At 43.4% G+C, this 21,815-nt stretch overlaps 1 protein-coding gene across 1 annotated transcript in view; it reads left to right on the top strand.

Annotated features, from left to right (window-relative positions):
• Positions 1-21,815, top strand: part of MRPS6 (mitochondrial ribosomal protein S6) — a 68,982-nt gene that overhangs the window by 39,796 nt on the left and 7,371 nt on the right. Inside the window, exon 2 of the mRNA XM_053564923.1 lies at positions 9,593-9,732. Within this exon, the coding sequence (XP_053420898.1) occupies positions 9,593-9,732 (140 nt within the window). The remainder of the gene's footprint in view (positions 1-9,592; positions 9,733-21,815) is intronic.

Below are 21,815 nucleotides of genomic sequence, written 5' to 3'. Positions count from 1 at the left end.
TCTCCTTTCTCTATTTTTCTTTTTTTTTCTTATCACTCGGTCCTCCTTTCTTTCATCCCTTTTTTGCTCTTCATCCTTCTCACCCTTCTGGTCCTGTAACCCTTAGTCCACAGGCACGAGAATTAAAGAGCAAGAGGAAGTCAAAGGAAAATCAGGGCAAGGAAATAGATAAAAGAAATCGCTCATGAGGAAGAATCAGCAGAAAACTCCAGGCAACATAAAGAACCAATCCAGAACAACCCTGCCAAGGGACCATGAGGTAGCTACTGCAGATGATTCCATCTATAAAGAAATGTTAGTAATGACAGAAAGGGAATTTAGAATACACATGTTGAAAACAATGAAAGAAATGATGGAAACAATGAAGGTAACTGCTAATAAAGTGGAAAATAACCAAAAGGAAATCCAAAAACAAAATCAAATAAGAGATGAATGCTATGAAGAATATAAAAAGGATATAGCAGAGCTGAAGGAACTGAAACAGTCAATTAGGGAACTTAAAGATGCAATGGAAAGTATCAGCAACAGGTTAGACCACGCAGAAGAAAGAATTTCGGAGGTAGAAGGCAAAGTTCTTGAGATAACTCAGATAGTAAAAGAGGCAGAAAAGAAAGAGAGAGAAAGCAGAACGTTCACTGTCAGAATTATGGGACTTTATGAAGCGTTCCAACATACGAGTTATAGGAATTCCAGAAGGGGAAGAAGAATGCCCCAGAGGAGTGGAAGCCATACTAGAGAATATTATAAAAGAAAATTTCCCAAATATCACCAAAGATTCTGACACACTGCTTTCAGAGGGCTATCGGACCCCAGCTCTAACCGAGCTTCTCCAAGACACATTGTGATGAACCTGTCCAAAGTCAAGACAAAAGAAAAGATTCTGCAAGCTGCCAGGAGTAAGTGCCAGTTGACCTACAGGGGCAAATCCATCAGAGTGACCGCAGACTTCTCTAATGAAACTTTCCAAGCAAGAAGACAATGGTCATCTACCTTTAATCTACTTAAACAGAACAATTTCCAGCCCAGAATTCTGTACCTGCTAAGCTAAGCTTCAAAATTGACGGAGAAATCAAATCATTTACGGATATACAAACATTGAGGAAATTCGCCACAACAAGACCAGCTCTACAGGAAATACTTCAACCTGTTCTGCACACTGACCACCACAATGGATCAGCAGGAAAGTAAGAACTCAGAAATTAAAGGACAGAACCTAACCCCCACACTGATGCAAAAGATAAAACTAAGCAATGGACTCTCACAAAATAAGACGAATAGAATACTACCACACTTACCAATTATCTCAATAAATGTTAATGGCTTGAATTCCCCACTGAAGAGACATAGATTGGCTGACTGGATTAAAAACACAAGCCATCCATTTGCTGTCTGCAAGAAACACACCTGGCTTCAAAAGACAAATTAAAGCTCCGAGACAAGGGTTGGAAGACAATTTTTCAGGCAAATGGAATTCAGAAGAAAAGAGGAGTTGCAATCTTATTTTCAGATGCATGTGGATTTAAAGCAACTAAAGTCAAAAAAGACAAAGATGGTCACTTTATATTGGTCAAGGGAAAACTACAACAAGAAGACATTTCAATTCTAAATATCTATGCACCCAATTTAAATGCTCCCAGATTCTTGAAGCAGACCTTACTCAGTCTGAGCAATATGATATCTGATAATACCATAATTACAGGGGACTTTAACACTCCTCTTACAGAGCTGGACAGATCCTTTAAACAGAAATTAAACAAAGCTGTAAGAGATTTAAATGAGACCCTCGAACAACTGTGCTTGATAGATGCATATAGAACACTCCACCCCAAAGATAAAGAATATACATTCTTCTCATCACCATGGAACATTCTCCAAAATTGATCATATCCTGGGACACAAAACAAATATCAACAGAATGAAAAGAATTGAAATTTTACCTTGTATCTTCTCAGACCATAAGGCACTAAAGGTGGAACTCAACCCTAACAAAAATGCTCGACCCCACCCAAAGGCATGGAAATTAAATAATCTTCTGTTGAATAACAGATGGGTGCAGGAAGAAATAAAACAGGAAATCATTAACTTCCTTGAGCATAACAACAATGAAGACACAAGCTACCAAAACCTGTGGGATACTGCAAAAGCAGTTTTGAGAGGAAAATTCATCGCTTTAGATGCCTACATTTGAAAAACAGAGAGCGCATCAGCAATCTGACAAGAGATCTTATGGAATTGGACAAAGAGGGACAATCTAAGCCTAAACTCAGTAGAAGAAAAGAAATATCCAAAATCAAATCAGAGATCAATGAAATTGAAAACAAAAGAATCATTCAGAAAATTAATGAAACAAGAAGTTGGTTTTTTGAAAAAATAAATAAAATAGATAAACCATTGGCCAGACTAACGAGGAATAGAAAAGTAAAATCTCTAGTAACCTCAATCAGAAATGTTAAAGGGGAAATAACAACTGATCCCACAGAGATAGAAGAGATCATCTCTGAATACTACCAGAAACTCTATGCCCAGAAATTTGACAATGTGAAGGAAATGGATAAATAATCACACCTTTCCCTAGACTCAGCCAGGAAGAAATAGAGCTCCTGAACAGACCAATTTCAAGCACTGAGATCAAAGAAACAATAAAAAATCTTCCAACCAAAAAATGCCCTGGTCCAGATGGCTTCACTCCAGAATTCTATCAAACCTTTAAGGAAGAGCTTATTCCTGTACTGCAGAAATTAATTCCAAAAAATTGAGGAAGAAGGAATCTTCCCCAACACATTCTATGAAGCAAACATCAACCTGATACCAAAACCAGGAAAAGACCCAAACAAAAAGGAGAATTTCAGACCAATCTCACTGATGAATATAGATGCAAAAATTCTCAACAAAATCCTAGCCAATAGATTACAGCTCATCAAAAAAGTCATTCATCATGATCAAGTAGGCTTCATCCCAGGGATGCAAGGCTGGTTTAACATACACAAGTCCATAAATGTTATCCACCATATTAACAGAGGCAAAAATAAAGATCACATGATCCTCTCAATAGATGCAGAAAAAGCATTTGATAAAATCCAGCATCCTTTTCTAATTAGAACACTGAAGAGTATAGGCATAGGTGGCACATTTCTAAAACTGATTGAAGCTATCTATGACAAACCCACAGCCAATATTTTACTGAATGGAGTAAAACTCAAAGCTTTTCCTCTTAGAACTGGAACGAGACAAGGTTGTCCTCTGTCACCTTTACTATTCAACATAGTGCTGGAAGTTCTAGCCAATACAATTAGGCAAGACAAGGAAATAAAGGGAATCCAAATGGGAGCGGAGGAGGTCAAACTCTCCCTCTTTGCTGACGACATGATCTTATACTTAGAGAACCCCAAAGACTCAACCACAAGACTCCTAGAAGTCATCAAAAAATATAGTAATGTTTCAGGATATAAAATCAATGTCCACAAGTCAGTAGCCTTTGTATACACCAATAACAGTCAAGATGAGAAGCTAACTAAGGACACAACTCCCTTCACCATAGTTTCAAAGAATATGAAATACCTAGGAATATACTTAACGAAGGAGGTGAAGGACCTCTATAAAGAAAACTATGAAATCCTAAGAAAGGAAATAGCAGAGGATATTAACAAATGGAAGAACATAATGTTCCATGCTCATGGATGGGAAGAATCAACATTGTTAAAATGTCTATACTTCCCAAAGCAATCTACCTATTCAATGCCATTCCTATCAAAATACCAACATCGTACTTTCAAGATTTGGAAAAAATGATTTTGCATTTTGTATGGAACCGGAAAAAACCCCATATAGCTAAGGCACTTCTTAGTAATAAAAATAAAGCTGGGGGCATCAGCATACCAGATTTTAGTCTGTACTACAAAGCCATAGTGGTCAAGACAGCATGGTACTGGCACAAAAACAGAGACATAGACACTTGGAATCGAATTGAAAACCAAGAAATGAAACTAACATCTTACAACCACCTAATCTTTGATAAACCAAACAAGAACATACCTTGGGGGAAAGACTCCCTATTCAATAAATGGTGTTGGGAGAACTGGATGTCTACATGTAAAAGACTGAAACTGGACCCACACCTTTCCCCACTCACAAAAATTGATTCAAGATGGATAAAGGTGTTAAACTTAAGGCATGAAACAATAAAAATCCTCTAAGAAAGCATAGGAAAAACACTGGAAGATATTGGCCTGGGGAAAGACCTCATGAAGAAGACTGCCATGGCAATTGCAACAACAACAAAAATAAACAAATGGGACTTCATTAAACTGAAAAGCTTCTGTACAGCTAAGGAGACAATAACCAAAGCAAAGAGACAACCTACACAATGGGAAAGGATATTTGCATATTTTCAATCAGACAAAAGCTTGATAACTAGGATCTATAGAGAACTCAAATTAATCCACATGGAAAAAGCCAGCATCCCATGTATCAATGGGCAAGAGACATGAATAGAACTTTGCCCCACTAGTCACAATAGCTGAGAAAAAATATCTATACACCATAGAATAGTATTTAGCCTTGAAGAATGAAGTTGGCTTGGCACCCATAGCTCAGTGGTTAGGGCTGCTGGCCATGTACACAGGGGCTATTGGGTTCGAACTCTGCTTGGGTCAGCCAAACAATGACAACAAAAGAAATGGCCAGGTATTGTGGTGGGTGTCTGTAGTCCCAGCTACTTTGGAGGCTGAGGCAAGAGAATCACTCAAGCCTAAGAGTTTGAGGTTGCTGTGAGCTGTGATACCACCGAGGGCGACATAGTGAGACTGTCTGCAAAAAAAAAAAAAAAACCTAAAGAAACAAAATCCTATCATTTACTACAACTTAGATGAATCTGGTGAGCATGTTAAGTGAAATAAGCCAGGCACAGAAAGCTGTATCACGTGATCTCACGTGTGGAATCTAGCAAGGTTGATGGATGTTTTTATTCCTATAATTCCTTTGTAGGTTTATGCCCTTCCTTTTCCCTGATCTTCAGTGTCGAGCAGTTCGTTAAAAGCCTCCTCCCTAGTTGATGGACACACTTTTGGTGTCTTGTTCAGAAAAGTATGCAAATGTGACTCTGGGCAAAGTGCATGTTTGTAATTTTATCAGGTCATAATTTAAAAAATTTCTCTTAACTCAGTCAAATGCCTGGTATTTTTGCTGAACCTTACCAGTTGTTTAGATGCAAGGCTTCTTGTATCAGCCTTGGTCTCTATAGTCTGAATTCTTTGTGACTCTTCCTTCCCCTGGTCTCCTCATTCTAGTACTGTCTCCCTCCACCCTGGGAAGTGGTGGAGATGGAAGGCTAAGGCAGGGATGAACTGCACATGAGGAGAGTGGTCTGGAGACAGGTTGCTCAGTGATGTCTGCCCAATTCTTGCTCTCGCTATCTGTTTCATACGCTTTGGCATTTCATTTCCTTGCTGCCATAGTAACCAGGACTCCTGGCAGTCTTCCTGTTTCCCATCTTTTATTCATCTGTGTAGTGCATCTGAAGGGGGATGGGGAAGATAGAAATGGAAACCTTGTAGCAAGAGGATTGTGGGCTTCAGAACATCCTCAGGATAGCAAGCAAGATACCTTAATGTTTGCATGGTTTCTACCTGATGAAGTAGTAGTTATGGCAAGTAGTCCTCTACTGGAATTGTCATTTCTACATTTCTCATTCAAAAGGACTCCAGTGTGAAGGGGTGAACTTCTGTGTTCCTTAACTTAGGATTGGAGAAGATCATTGTTTAAAATTCCTTATAAACTGCAATTCAGCCAGAATCATTTCATTTGGGGATGATGAGAAGGTAGCTAACTTCCACTAGAGTATAATTCTCACCTTTGTTGGTACCTGGGGAGCTTTAACAAACAAATTTTCAGTGTCTAGGATTTTTCAGTCTCCAGGTCAATTGGATTGAAATAGCTTAGGTGAGATGCAGGTGTAGATAAGTTTTTTTGGGGTGGGGGGCCTATGTGCAAATTTTTTTGAGACAGAGTCTCACTTTATTGCCCTCAGTAGAGTGTCATAGCTCACAGCAACCTCAAACTCTTGGGCTCAAGCGATTCTGTTTTGCCTCAGCCTCTCAAGTAGCTAGGGCTACAGGTGCCCGCCACAATGCCCGGCTGCTTTTGGAGACAAGGTCTCACTCTGACTCAGGCTGGTCTCCAACCCGTGAGCTCAGGCAATCCACCCCTTGGCCTCCCAAGTACTAGGATTACAGGCATGAGCCACTGTGCCCAGCCTTATGTGCACATTTTCAACTAGACAGAGTGTTGGCACCCCTAAGCCCTACATTATTCAAGGGTCTCGACTGGAAGCTTTATTGGCATGTATTTTGTATGTTATATGTATTATACTTTATTCTTAGAGTAAGCTGGAAAAAAGGCAGTGTTTTTCAGATTGTTAAAAATCTTCAAAGTATTTTACAGTTTTATTTAATTGTATAAAATCTTCGTGTAAGTGGACCCATCCGGTTCAAACCCATGTTGCTCAGGGGTCAACTGTATAATTGGTTCCTGTCTCTTCTTTCCCCTCCAGCTCTCCTACCTTTTTTTTGAGACAAGGTCTTACTCTGTTGTCCAGGCTAGACCGTGACAGCATCATCATAGCTCACAGCAACCTCAAACTGCTGGGCTCAAGCAATCTTATTTCCACAGCCTCCTCAGTAACTGGAACGTACAGGCACCCACCACTATGTCTGGCTTCCCCTATTTTTTAAAGTCTGTTAAAAACTACGTGTTAAGTCTTTGTTCAGTAGCTACTCCATATTTGTTATAAATATCCTATTAAATTCGATTCATAAGCAAAATAGTAGAGCAGTTAAATTTTCAAAAGTGTTTTCTATCTTTGACCTTTTAACAAGTCTGTAAAAGTTAACTTTTCTAGTCAGTTCCAGCTAGGGCCTGTATCGGTAAATAATCATATTTGAACGTGTATTTTTGTATCTTTGTTTTTAAGTGTTCTAAGCTTGATAATGTTTATAACTTAATTACCTAGAAGACCACAACTCATGATTCAACAAATTGTGAGGCAAATGGAGTTCACTTGACTCAGACTTGATGAAATGGTTGCTGTGGACCCGGATCTAGGGTTTTGTAGCTGTCACAGGCAGGGTTTGCACTTGGCACATTTTGAGGTGGACTGTTGTCCACCTTTTCTTTTTGAGGTGTGCAGGTCGCAGAACTCCTCCACACCCCTTGAAGCCTCTGCTGTTGAAAGGTCTGTGCTCACACACGTTCTACCTCAAACCACGGTGAGAATCTCAATGCAGAGTTTCCAGGGACAGTCTTTGTATCTGAAAATACAAATTTCATGGAAAGTTTTTTAAACTTTAAATGTTTTTTAAACATTTCCATGAAATGAGGGTTGGAATTAAGATTCAGCCAAGAATGAGAAAGGCTTTCACGTTTCTGCTTTTATTGGTTTGGGCAGTTTTCTGTCCTGGCTGCGCCTTCCCTGAGTCCCACCGGCTCTTGGGGGTTGCAATACTCTGTGTGGGTTTCCTGGTGGGCTGAGAGGGTTGGTAGTGCTGGCTGGGTACATCCCAGGGCCACTGGCTTAAAGCTATCTTTGCCTTAGAGTCTAATTTACAGGATAATTTTGTTGATGAATTTCTCTTCTGGGATGGAAGTAGGCTTAATTAGATTGAGCATTGGTCATTGACTGAAAGTGTTGTTTATGCTACTTCCATGAATTCTACCTTAATGAAGGGAAATTTGATTTTGGGCACAAGTAGAGATGCTCTTTTTCATTTTGTTCTTCCCACCTTTTTGCTCTCATCTTTTATTATAGTAACTTTTCACATTAGAATCTCTAGAATTGTGGTTTTCAAAATGTGGTCTGAGGCGCCTTGGTCTTCTCAGAGGCCCTTTTGGGGGATCATTGTATAAACACAGGGAGTAGAACAGCTGGTGTGTTTGCATAAATCAGGCGGCAGCACTGACTTCTCTGTATTCTTTACCACTGTGCAGATGCAGTTTTCAAAAGAGCCAGTCTCACTGTACAGTGGCCTTCAGAGTGACAAGTGGTACGGGGCAGTATTGGAATCTAGTCTTGGCAGGGGCTGTGAAAGTGTGGAGTTCAGCCTGCTGTCCAGTGCAGGGACTGACCCAGTGCCATCCCATATCTATTTGTAGACTTCAAGTGGTGGGAAGGCTTGCACTTCACAAGGCAGTCTGTTTGATTTTCATACTGCTGTATTTTTCAGGAATGTGTTCTTGTGTACAGATGAAGGCTGTTTTCCCTTTGATTCCAGTCTACTCTTAGGATCCAGTCAAAACAAATTCATCTTTAATATTTGAAGTTAGCTGCTGGGTTTGTTGTTGCTCTTTTCCTTACCCCTCCAAGCCCATCAATGATCTTAACCTCACCCCTCAGGCTTCAGGTGGCCTTTGTGTAGAGGACTATGATGTGTTTCTAACCTACCTGTTCTGAGCTTAAAGTTTATATCTTAAGAGGTCAACCTGTCCTAAACTAGATCCATCCCTTATAGTCCCCACCGCTTCTCTAGTGTTCTTACCTGTGAACAAGACCATTTTCCATCCACCAGATTCTGGTGCTGACCTTTGCCACATCTTGCCCCCATTCTACACATTGCCTTAATTACATTTTTTAGATTTACCCTTGCAAAGTGTCTTTTCTTTCAGAAGTGTTATGTGTACACATATGCACTGAGAGATACCTGGAAAGAAATTCACCAACGTGTTTAAAGTCTTCTCTGTGGATGCTGGAGTTTGAGTTTTGTTCATTACCACAGGCCCTTATTTCTCACAGACTGGCGCTCTACCTGCGGTCTGCCTTCTCAGTACTTCCTACCCTGGCCCGTGTTCACTGGGCCTCTGGCCATTGCCCTGCATATGCGTGCCTTCTCGCCTCACCCCTTTACTCAGGGCCATTCATCTTTTGTATCTCCACTCACCGTTTTCAGGGCTTCTCTCAAGTAAGCTTTCTCTAACGGAACCCTTCTCCCAGCTGAATGTCCACCCTTCCAGAGCCTCTGGTCCCTGTGCTACTGTCCGTGTTCAGCCTCCTGGTTGCCTTAAGTATGTTCTTGTATTACGCCCTTTCTTAGATTGTAAGCCCCATGAGGGCAGAGATTTGGGCTCTTTTGGTTACAATCTTCCAGTTTTTTTGGCGGGGGGGGGAGGTCAACCCCTTTTCCCACTGATTGTGGTTTGGAGGGGATGGCCAGGTAAGGTATCCTGCCAACAGGATGCTCGTCTGGAATTTGAATTTTGAATCGTGGGCTACAAGGACTGACTGGAATTGGCACTGACTCAGCCTGGCCGAGCTGCTCTGAAGAAACTAATCCCTAGTTCCTGCCTCCCACACCCCTGCAGCTGCTCTGGGCCCTGAATGCTACAAAGCCTGGTTCTTCAGATTTTTCTCCGTACCTGTGAGCTGTCTCATATCTTTACAAAAAAAGTGTCTCTCTCTGTTTTACATTAGCCAAAACCAGTTTCTGTTGCTTTCAAAGGTCCCTACCAGTAGAACTATTGGTTGCACCTGACCAGACTTGATCATTCTAGTTCTTACGCTGATGGTATTTTTTCTTTTCTTTAAATACAAAAACAAAAAAACCAGCCAGAGACTGCTGCTGCTTTGAAACGTACGCTAGAAGCCCTGATGGACAGAGGAGCAGTAGTAAGGGGCCTGGAGAACCTGGGCCAACGCGCGCTGCCGTATAAGATCTCCACCCACAGCCAGCGGCACACTCGAGGCGGGTGAGTTTCCTCGTGAATCACTTGGAAATGGAAAGTGTCCCGTTCCCTTAATATTAGACACTATTACAGCCTCACAGTGCACTGTGCCAGGTGTCCTTCAGATACATCCCCAACTGTCACGTTAGTCACAGTCAACCGATGCAGTTGGTTGTGCTGGCCCTTAATAGACCCGCAGAGGCCCTCAATTAGAGCACACAAACAGGCCGTCCTGGGAACAGCAAGCGCTTGATTGTGAGAAGCTTCTCTTATCAGCCTGAGCAATGTTTTCCCCTAGCATTTACCTTTGGCCTTTAGAACACCTCAGTGAACAGTGTTGTCCACATACTAGTGTGTCTGTTGCAAATGTGCAGGTTGCAGATAACAAGCAGAATGTGCTGCTTTAGACTAATGTGTGTAACCAGAGCCTAATCCATAAGAGAAAAACGGTTTTATCTACTCCAACTAATGGTCACAGTTTTCTATGACGGAACTTTTCTCCCACTGCGTATAGCAGCTCCCTCACACATAGATGACAGGGTTGATTCTGTAGTAATAATCGTGGTGGACGTTCTGTAACAATTTATGCTAAGCCAGGAGGGCAGAGCACAGCAGCTCTACATTCTGGATCCCAGACGTGGTGTGTGGCCTCACCCAGGAGTGTATGGCTCTGATTTTGGGGAAGAATTTTCTCCCATTGTTGGGTTTTGTAGAAGCAGGTATCAGCAAAGATAGAGCCAGTTTTAGTACAGTGAGGAAGGTCCAGGGGTAAAGAACTCCGTTCTCCCTTTGGCTTTCAGCAGCAGTGCTAGCCTTGAGTGCGTCATTCAGCTTCTCTTGATGACGGCTTCTTCAGGCACCCCACACAGGTGATCCTCCCGTCTGATAATCTCTCAGATGTGTGTGGGGATAGCACTGCTTCTGGTCATGCGGATCCACGGTCTTGTGTAGGTGCAGCACGTGTAATGGGACCAAGTGGAGTCACGTCTCTCCCGTCCAGGCTTCCTCACTGCATGCATTGCGGATTTCATCTTTTGATGGCTTCACCTTGTTTTGTGCTCGTGCTCAGCTTCCTGGGAACACTGCTGAAGAGAGCGCCTATGGGGTTGCCAGGCAACAGGAGAGCCGTGGCTGGGCTTCCTCCCCAGTCTAGTAACAGTGAGGGATGGGGTGGGGGAAGGGGTCCTTCCTCTTCCCTTTCTCCCTGCCTCCTTCCCCTTTTATCTTTTTTTTGTTTTTAAATAATGTAACCACATGGGTTTGGTTTAACAGCAAAGCTATGAATTCTTCTGCCTTTTTGTTTAAAGAGGAACATAAAATCTGGCCACAAATTTTTAGCAAGGTTCCTAGATGGGGGGGCACTGCATGGAGAGAGGAGCCCGTTTCCTCACTCATGTGGTCCTTCAGGGTGCCCAGTAGGACTGTTTTCTTCTGCTGTCTTTCTAAGCAGAGCATTTGACTCTATTAAGTGCCAGCATGACCAGCATCCTGGAATTTTCACTTCTCACAAGTGCTCGGGTGTCTGAGGACTCATTTAGTGTTCAGACCTCTGTGTGCCATACTCTGGGCTGGGGAGAGGACGGCTGATTCTCTTCACAACTGGGACAAGTTTGGGTTCTGGAGGAGCCCACCAGGAACTAAGTCTGAAACTGCTGAGCACGCGAGCCTGCACCCCAGGACTCTGTTGCATTCACTCTGTCCACTGACGTTGAAAGATCTTATTTCTAGTTCTTTTATTTTCAGACTCCTCAGCAAAGGAGAAGCGACATTTTCTATTATATACATGTATCATATCCAGCCAGGCAGAAAGGTGATGCCTGGCTGCAGTGGGGGAGATTTGAGTATTAAGTTCATTTTTCTGCAATGAATCAATGTCTGGTATTTATTTGTTTGAGGTAATGTTTTTCAAAGTATGGTCCCTGAAACACTATTTCTATAGAGATGATTCACCAAAACCAAAAATGGGGTATGTGTGATGGGGGAACCTCTGCTTTCCTCATAGAGCAGGGTACATGCATAGGCCCTTTGGTGGGAAAGATCCCTGAATTTATTAATTTTATCTGAATATGATGCCTTTTATTTTTGTGACCCCCATGAATATGCTCCACAGTCACTTTTGGGAAATGAGGCAAGTGTAGTTTAGATAAGAAAGTGAAATTGAGCGATGTGTCCAGATGTCTGCAGTGTGCAGCTTATGGTTAGTCTGATGCTATTTGGGCTTCAGGCAGACTCTCCCTAGTCACTGACCCCAGGGTTGTCCATTACATGGCTTTTTGCTCATTTGGCATATTTTGGCTCATTTGCCACAGAAGGTGTCAGAAACATTTATTAAATTGGTTATGTGTTGTGGTGTGCGTGGTACTGGGTAGAAGGCTCACATAGTTGAAATGGTTGGGGAGAACAGTGGTCTTGTTGGTTATGTATTTACCATTCAAAATTTTGGCCCTTTGTGAATAGCCCTGGGAGCAGTGACAGGTGCCTGAAATTTTGGTTAGATGCTGATGTGGGAGAGCCAGTTTTTTAGCTGTGTGCTGTGGGAATCCATTTCTGTTAAATGGTGCTGTTAGTGTCACGTGTTTAACGTGTGTCGTAGTGGCATGCCTACGTCTCAGGATGTTTCTTGTGATTCTTGTGGTTCCTGGTCTCAAGAAGTTTCTCAGTCTCGGGCGGTGCTTGTGGCTCAAGGAGTAGGGCGCCTGTCCCATATGCCGGAGGTGGCGGGTTCAAACCCAGCCCTGGCCAAAAAAAAAAAAAAAAAGAAGTTTCTCAGTCTCGTCAGGGAGGTGGCTGTCCAGTGCTACCCTAGGCACCAACAGAGAGGGTGTAGGGAAGGCGCCCAGAACAGTGGGAAACCGTGCCTGGCCTGGGGCTGGCCAGGCAGCTCTGTTGCCATTACTTCCCAGCGTGTTGGGTGATTGCTGTACTGTTCTCTCATTCCCACTTCCTCCCCCCAAATTGATCCCCCTGCCTCACACACACCCAATAGGCTGGAAGAGGGGCAGGTTGGGAGACCTTGCTACTTTGGGTTATCTGAGGTCTTCCTAGAGGGGAAAGTGGCACCTGGTGTTTATTATCAATCATATCAAGACTATTGCCCGTTTATGCTAAAACTAAAAATATAGTCATTCTAAATATTAATTTAGTCAGTCTCCACTTTAGAAGCAGGTTGTGTTCCCAAAATTTGTAAGTCTATTGTTTATAAATGGGAACTTAATTTCCCATTGGAACAACTTGATAGTTAAATTTCCGGACTGGTCCACACAAATTCACTTAAGTCACAACCTCTGAGGGTCAGTAGAATTGGGTGAGTCATTTATGTACAGCTGAAGACCATTTTAACCTTGTTTTAAAAAATGCTATTCTGTTCTTCACCTGGTAGCAGAATGGGGCCTGGGTTGAGTCCCTTACCAGAGATGAGGATGATATTTTAGACATGTATAACTTATTGACCTGATTTTTTTGTTTTTTCAAGGGCAGTGCTGTCCTGAGTCAGCTGTCCCCAGGTGATATGAATTGAGGCAGAGGTGCAGTATAGTAATTAGATACTTTTGCTGCTGTGTGACCAGGTCAGGGAAGGCTGGGCTTGGATGGAAGATTCTGGCCTCACTCATCACATGCTATCAGGCAGCGTCTGGAAGCCACTGGAGCATGACCCAGAGCTGGGGCCTGAGAAGGCCTGAGAATATCCCCAGGTCTAGATGGGCTTTGGTGTCCTTCAGGCCCCCTTTGTACCTCTGAGTGCTTACCTTGATACGCTCATCAGCCCTGTGAGGAAGGCAAGGCTGGTGTGGAAAATCCTTACTGTTTTCCTCAGCCTCTGAAGGGGGAGGATGTCACCTAGGTGGGAAGGAGCAGCAGGAGTGGAAGCTCATTTAGCCCCTTGCTAAAAAGGGGCAAGCCTTTTACTGAGTTGTAGTGATGGCCACCCTCTGCCAGGACCACGTCACAGCTCACTGTGGGGCTGCACGTAGTTCATGGTGCTCGTTCCACTAGGTGGGGCTGGGCGAGGCTGAGTGGAGCTGTGGAAGACACTCAGTGGTGTACTGCACAGGGTTGCGGCCGTGTACAGAGGATGCCCCTGCTGGGGTTGGACTCATCTACCAGGTGTGATTTCACTGCAGGGAGATTGGGTTGATTTCTGATGCCTGTGTGCGTAAGAACTCCTAAGAAGTGATGGGGAGTTTTTCTTCTCTGTTTTTCCCTCTCTTTCCCTGTTCTTAAATCCACTTTAAAATTCAGGTGGATGCTTATACCAGTGATCTACTGGCCTACATATAAGATGCCCTTGTATTTACGGGTAAGCAGGATGATAAAAATAACTGGCTCTGTGGCGAATCAGTGGAATTTTACTGACTCGCTTCCCAAATGTGTCTGCAGTTTACTCCCAGAGCATTGGCACCCTCTCCAGAGGAGATTTGTTCTCCTCTGTAATCCCGTTAGCTAACATTTCCATGTTCTTGCACTGTCTGCCAGCCTTAAGTCAAGGCCGGCACCCTGACCTATTTCTTGTGTGTAGGTGCTTTGTGCTAAGTCTTGGGGCAGGGCTGCTGTGGCTGTGAAAGTTTCTTTTTAGTGGCAGTGCCCCAAGATTTGTAAGGACTTTGCAGCAGGTTTGGTGGTTTTGAAAATGTAGGAAAACCAACAAAAAAAGAAACGGGGCCTTTCCATGCAGAGGGTGCCTTGGTATGAGCCCGAACCCTGCAAGGTCTAACCCAGATGGCGCAGGAGCTGGTGTAGAAGCTGGTTCAGGCAGGTCTGTTTTCTGTCTTCAGAAAGGCTCAAAGATGCTTCAGGCTGCAAAACCCTCTCCTCTCCCCTCCTTCTCCCCTTCCCCCACCCACCCTGAGCCACTGAGCATCAGTGGAAATTTCCACTTGTCTGCTGAGGGAAGGGGAGGGGGAGGGAGACAGACAATGAATATAACTCAAATTCAAGCAAGCTGTTTTTATGGAAAACTTGTAAATATAGGGTTAGGACAAGAGTGAAATTAAAAAAATAACAACCTTTGCATTTAAGAGCACTACAAGAAAACATACGTTCTCTCTTGACTGTTAGGGGAGTGAGATAGGGGCTGGAGGCCCAGCCATCTGTCTGGTCTGTGCCAGAAGGCAGCTGGGTGGCCTGAAGGAGTAGGGCTCCAGGGGAGGAGCAGAAAGGACTCTGCAGCTGCTGGTCCCTCACTGCGTCTACAGCGATGCAGTGTTCCTGGGGGCATCCTTTTCTACCGCTAGACACTATCCTGAGGAAGCTGTTTTCTGGGTCTTTTCAGATCTCCAGGGGGCTGGGGTCACATAGTGGAGAGTTTTTAAGTGTGGGAGTGTTTTAGGAAAGACAGGAGATTAAATTATCACCTTGAAGACCATGTGGAACTACCTAAGAGGTAGTTCCCTGTTGCTCCAGCTTCTGAGCATTGGTGTCTGCAGTGAGAGCTGCTCTGGTGCCTGGACCCTCCTCTGGCACCTCTTCTCCTTCCTGCTGGGGTCAGTCCTCTCTTCACTGCCACCTCTGTAGAGTTGGTGTGTGTAAAGTGAAGAGCTTTTCTATAGAGAGAGATGCTTGAATAAAGCTGATAGCAACCTTACAGATGAAGTGATTCTATAATTAGTACCACACCTGGGAAAACAGACCTTTAAATATAAACACTGCTGGGCTTGTGTTGAAGGCAGTGGTGATGCTCACGTGAATCTGGTGCCTGATATGCAGAACCCTTTCACTCAAACCACATAGGTTGTGGCTGAAAGTGTTGGAAATGTGTGGTAGCATTTGAGGTTCCTCCAAAATGATCTGTGTATTTAAACCGATTGTATCACTGATTAGAGTAGAAGTAGGAAATGGAAAACTAGCTATTTGGTTTATTATATTCTTATTTTCATATTGGAATGTCAGGCTTTTGGGCATCTCCAGGCAGTTGGAGTGTGGTCATAATTCTAAACTGTCCTGTCTTGATTGAGGAGCTGCTCATGGAGATGAGAAAGAGCCCACATATGTCAGGCCTTCTGGTCTTATGTTTTGATTCTGCCTAACTTGGTTAGGAGAAGGAACAAACATTCATAACATGTTGTGGATGTGGAAACTTCTTGATCTTCAGTTCTTCCAGGCCAGGAGGAGGGTGGGGCCGAGGGCTCTGGGATTCCCTGGAGACGCTGAGCCCCTCTTCTAGCCCTTTCCTTTGGCGGCAGCTCCTGAGAGCTTCAGGATGGTTTCTCCGTGGCCACCTTCAGGAGGACCAGGGAGTAGATCTTGGGAGTTTCGAGGTCATTTTCTTCAGTCCACTTTCCATTTTCATAGGTCTTTCATGGACCTGCACTGTCACGGGAAAGTGGTCTTTGCAGGGATCAGAAGCTGTGCAGCTTTGTAACTCCAAATAGGTTGTTTCTAGGCCTTACTTACTTCATGAGTAAAATTGGAAAGGCAGGTTGTACCCTGTGCTGTCACATCAGTGTACATAAAGTCTCATCCTTATTCTTGGGTCATCTGTAGTTAACATGCCCAGTGCCATGGGTGTTGATGATGGCATCATTACCACAGTTGCCCAAAGGAGTTGGGGGCTTGTTCTAATAGTGGGAGCCTGGGTTTTGCTAGCGCAGAAACTCTGTGACTGTCCAGCTGGACTGTGTGTTCTAGGAGGGAAGCTGTGTCCTTTACCTCCTAAATCCTCCTCTGAGGTTTGCCCACACTAGATGCTCCTTACACAGGGAATTTGCCCAGTCAAGTGGGCAAGAAAAAAAGAGTGTTTACCAGGAATAGCCAGGACTTGGTCAGGTCCTTCCTTTGTGGGAGGGTCATGGTGGACCGGTCATCTGTGTGCTTGGGCCGACAGCAGCAGTTTGTCCTGGACTTATGCTCCAGCTCTTGCAGCAGGGGGAGGGATGGCTTGGTTCCAGGGCAGGTGGCGGGGAGGAGGAGGTCCAGCTTTGCACGGACCTCAGTGAAGACAGTAAGATCCACCCGTCTCTGAGCCTCTTCCCTTGCCTTTGTTCTGGTGGCACTTCTTTTTTTGTGGGAGTTTCCACTTTGTAATAAGGAGCTCTGGGAGTGGAAGTGGGCTCTGCCCTCTTGGTCCAGGCTCAGATCAGTGGGGCAATAAGTGCAAAATGAGGCTCACGAGCTGTGGCTGTGGGTGCAGACCTGCGTGCTGATTGGTGTGCTTGTTTGGGTTGGTTCTAAGGAGCGTTGGTTTGTTCTAAGGTGGAGGAGCGTCAGAGCAGGGAGGGGAGTGAAGGGATAGGGGTTGTGGTAGCAGTGGGCAGCCTTCAGAAGCCCATACCGCCCAATCTTAGGATTTCCAGGTCTTTATCTGGGACTTCTCTGTATCCTTGAGAAACCTCTATGCTAGCTGCCAGGTGAGCAGAGCGAGGAGCTGCTGAGTCTTGTCTGGATCCCCAAGCTTGGCTCTCCCTTTGTGACCTGTGGCAGCTCCCTAGTGTAATGTGTGGTACATGGCATCTCACTGGAGCACTGTCCTGTGTGGCACACGGTGTTGTCTCACTTGGGGGTTCAGTTTCCTCACATGGAGGGGTTGGATTGCATCATCTGTTCAAAGCACTTCCATTCTGTGATTCTGTAACCTGTTTGGTCCCTAAACTGTCCACTGCTTCTTGTGTCCTGAAGTCAAAAGCCCTGCTCTGTTTGAATTCTGGTAATGGCCACTTAGTAGCTGGGTGCAGTTGAGCTGACGACTGGATCTTCCTTGAGTCTCTTTTCTCAAAAGAGTTGAACTGTGGACTCACAGGTGGCAGCAGTGTGCAGGAGGCCACTTTGAGAGCCGCTGGAGGAGTAGCTGCTATTGGCACTGCATCCTTCTTCCATCCCCTCAGTGGCCGCATGGGTGGAGCTGCTGCCTTTCTCCTCCTCTCCTCAGAGCTGTTTAAAAGGTGAAAGAACACTTTGAATATTGGAGAGTCCCATGTAACACAGTTGTCGTATGTTTAGAGTTTTCATCCTTGGGTCTTCTTTCCACCATTATCACAAAATGGTATCCACATACTTCAGGCGTGTTTGTGAGGATTATTTGGTGAGTTGTCTTCAGACTGCTTTTCAGGAAGACTGTGCGAGAATTGATCTGCGGAGACAGTTGGGTTGGTTTTGGCAACAGTAAACACACTTTCTCCAGACTGAGAAAGTGCTTAGACTCCCAGGCATGCCCACAGAAATGCCTCTTAAAGCTGTGATGCAGGTAAATGGAAAACGGGAGAAAGCAGTGCTTGCTGTTAACAGTATCGTACGTAAAAACAACACAGCCCTAGAGAGGCTATGGGAATAAGTTGAATACTTGAATGTAAAGGCCAGGCTTCAGCTCAGGGGAACAGGACATACCTGAGGACTTTCTGGAGGGAGGGACTTCGAACCTTTGTAAGACTGGCAGTGGCGATGTCTGGGCTGTTGGATTCCCTGAACAGGTGCCCTTCCTGAGTTTGTCCATTTGCAGCACCCTGTGTGGCACACAGCATCTCACTAGCGTAATGTGGGGCACACGGCATCTCACTAGCGTAACGTGGGGCACATGGCATCTCACTAGCGTGACGTGGGGCACACGGCATCTCACTAGCGTAACGTGGGGCACACGGCATCTCACTAGCGTAATGTGTGGTACACGGCATCTCACTAGTGTAATGTGTGGCGTGGGGCACATGGCATCTCACTAGCGTAACGTGGGGCCCACGGCATCTCACTAGCGTAACGTGGGGCCCACGGCATCTCACTAGCGTAACGTGGGGCACACGGCATCTCACTAGTGTAATGTGGGGCACACGGCATCTCACTAGTGTAATGTGTGACGTGGGGCCCACCGCATCTCAGTAGTGCAATGTGGGGCACACCGCGTCTCTTGGCACACTGCCCTGTATGGCACGTGGCGTCTCTCTGGTGCCCTGTGTGGCACATGGCGTCTCACTAGCGCCCTGCTGTAAGCATGGGGCTCTATATAGAATAAAGCAAGAGAGGAAGACACTTCCAGAGAAATGAGGCAAAAGGCAACAAAGGAGGAAAGAGCTAGGAGAGCATGTAGACATATTTGAGGAAAAACCACCTGCTGTAGAGTAAATGTGGGGATGTTGGCAGACAGGGAGAAGGCATAACTTGTTTGTGATAGTGGAAGGGCATTTTGATGATTTACTGAGTGAAAGCCCACAACTCAGGTGAGCAAATGTGGCAAGTCACTGCCTCAAGTTTATGAGATAGTAGTGCTGACACCACTTTTATTTCATTTCCCAGGGAACCTGGCAGTCTTTGTTAGCTGTGGTTCTTCCTTCTTGTCCCCACCCACACCAGGTCACTGCCAAGTGTTGACTGTTCAGCTTCCTAAACAGCAGTGCACTATGTGCAGATTAATAAGGTTTGCCATCCGTACACACTCATGAAATCACCTGTCACGATTACAGACATGTTGTTCACCCTCAGAGTTCCCTCTTGCCCCTCTGATTCCCTCCCTCCCTCCACTTCTCCTTTACCCCAAGAAACCACTGATCCACTTTCTTTCACTGTACATTTGTTTATTTTGACTTTTTTGACTTTACACGATGGTGCATAACAATTCCCATTCAGTAGTAACTGTACTTGAATACATGTATAACCGTTCTGCTTTTCACTTTTGGTACAGTGTTCAACAGAATTACCTGAGCTTTTCAAGGCTTACAAGATAGGCCTGGTGCAGTTACCGGTTCAGAGCACATTTAACATGAGCTTGACTAGCTGATGTTAGGTTAGTGTATCAATGTCTTTGAACTTAGGAGGTTTTCAACTTACGATGGGTTTATCAGGACATAGCCCCACTGTAAGTCAAGGATTGTTGGTGTTTTTCGAATTTTGTATAGATAGAATCTGACCTTTTTTTACTCTAGTTTCCCTCAGCATGCAGGGGTAGGAGGGACCCTGTGGCTTTGGGGCCACATGTGGCCTTCTGAATCCTTGAGTGCAGCCTTTTGACTGAATCCAGATTTTACAGAACAAAGCTTGGATTTGGTTGAGGGTTTGCACTTGGGGCTCTGGAAGGCCACTTGTGGCCCCTAGGCCGCAGGTTCCCCACCCTTATGTTTGTTGTTACATGTTGATGGTTGTTTGTGTCGTTTCCAGTTTGGCACCTTGACCGGTGAAGTTAGTGTTACCACTTGTGTGCAAGAACACATGCTTTGATGTCTTTTGAGTAAAAACCTGGGTCATGACGACAGGTGTATGTTTATTTAAGGAAATGCTAAACTTTTTTTTTTTAAATAATTGTGTCATTTGAATTCTCGCTAGCAGTGTATGAGAATGCTAGTTTCTCCACATCCTTGCCAACATGTTGTATGGCCAGTCTTTTTATTTAATTTCAGCTGTTCTAGTAGGTGTCTCTTTATGGTTTTAATTTGCATTTCTCTAATGACTATTGGCTTTCAGCATCTTTTCATGTGCTGCTTTGCCATTATATGGGTAAATCTTAGGTGAAATGTCTGTTCAGATCTTAAACGCCCGTTGTCCTAAAATTAATTTTTATTTTAAAAAATTGGTTTGAAAGTTCTTTATGTTCTAGATATCAGTCCTTTAGTAGACATGTAATTTCCAAATTAGTCTGTGGCTTGTTTTGTTCAAAGAGCAAGCAATTTTTAATTTTGATAAAGTCTAATTTATCAAAACTTTCTATTATGAATTTTGCTATTGGTATCGTTTCTAAAGAATCTTTGCTTAATCCAAGGCCTCCTGTGTTTTCTTCTAGAAGTTTTACAGCTTTATGTTTTACATTTAAATTTATGTTTCATTTTTAGTTACATTTTTTATATGGTACAAGTATGGAGCAAAGTTTACTATTTTGCCTATAGATTAGATAATTCCAGCAATATTTGTTGAAGAGACTTTTTTCCACTGAACTGCCTTTGTAGCTTTGTCAAAATTCAGTGTGCACATATGTGTGGTCTTCATTTCTGGGCTTTCTATTCTTTTGATCTGTTTGTGTATCTGTACATGAATACCATACTGTTTTAATTACTACAGCTTTATGATAAGTATTGATGAAGTCAGGTGGTGTTAGTCCTTCAACTTACATTCTTTGTCAGAGTTGTTTTGGCTGTTCTAAATTCATGGTCTTTCCATATGAACTTTAGAATCAGTTGCTAAGATTTTTGATTGCATTTGTCTTGAACAACTTGGAGAAAGTTGACGTCTAAATCACAATATATTTTTCCATTTATGTAGGTTTTCTTTAATTTCTTTCAGCAATGTTTTGTAGTTTTTAGTGCACAGATCTTGCATACCTTTTGTCAGACTTTATAGTATTTCATATGTAATTTCAAAGTCTGATTATTTGTTGCTAGTACACAGAAATAAAATTGATTTTGTATCTTATAACCTAGCTAAATTCACTTTCAGTTCTAGTATGTTCTTTATAGATTTCTTTGTTTTCTCTCTATATTGTGTGGTCTGCACATAAAGACAGTTTTACTTATTCCTTATCAGTCTGAATGCCTTTCCTTTTTCTTGCCTTATTCTATTGGCAAGAGCCTTCAGTGCAGTTTGAATAGAGGTGGTGGCAGTGCATTCCTTGTTTGTTACTTGTCACTCGTTGGAGAAATGTTAAAGGTTTTTCAAAGATGCCTGTTATACGTTAGAGGAAGGTTGCTGAGAGTTTTTATCACGGATGGCTAGGGGATTTTGTTGAATGCTTTTATTTGGATTTATTGAAACAATCCATGTGGTGTTTCCATTTTAATTTGTTAATGTGGTAAAATACGTTAGTGGATTTTCAAATGTTAAACCAATCTTGCTTTCTTAGGATAAACCCTACTTGGTCATGACGTATTTCCCTTTTTACATATTATAGTAGTCAGTTTGCTAAAAATTTGGAACTTTTTCATTTATGTTTGTGAGTGATTTTGGTCAGATCTTTTTTTTCTTTTCTTGTAATGTCTTCGGTTTTGACATGGAGTAATTCTGACTTTATGGAACAAATTGAGACATGTCTTCCTATTTCCCAGATAAGTTTATGTGACTTGATATTTTATTCCATAAATACATGATATAATTTACCAGTGAAGTCATCTGGGCATATAGTTCTCTTGGTGGAAAGGTTTTTAACAAGATATTTAATTTCTTTAACAGATATAAGGCTATTCAGGTTATCTGTATCTTCTTGAGTA

Source organism: Nycticebus coucang, chromosome 16, assembly GCF_027406575.1.
Source record: "Nycticebus coucang isolate mNycCou1 chromosome 16, mNycCou1.pri, whole genome shotgun sequence".
NCBI lineage: Eukaryota > Metazoa > Chordata > Mammalia > Primates > Lorisidae > Nycticebus > Nycticebus coucang.
Note: the sequence above shows the minus strand (reverse complement) of the source record. Positions and strands in the feature narration are given on the sequence as shown.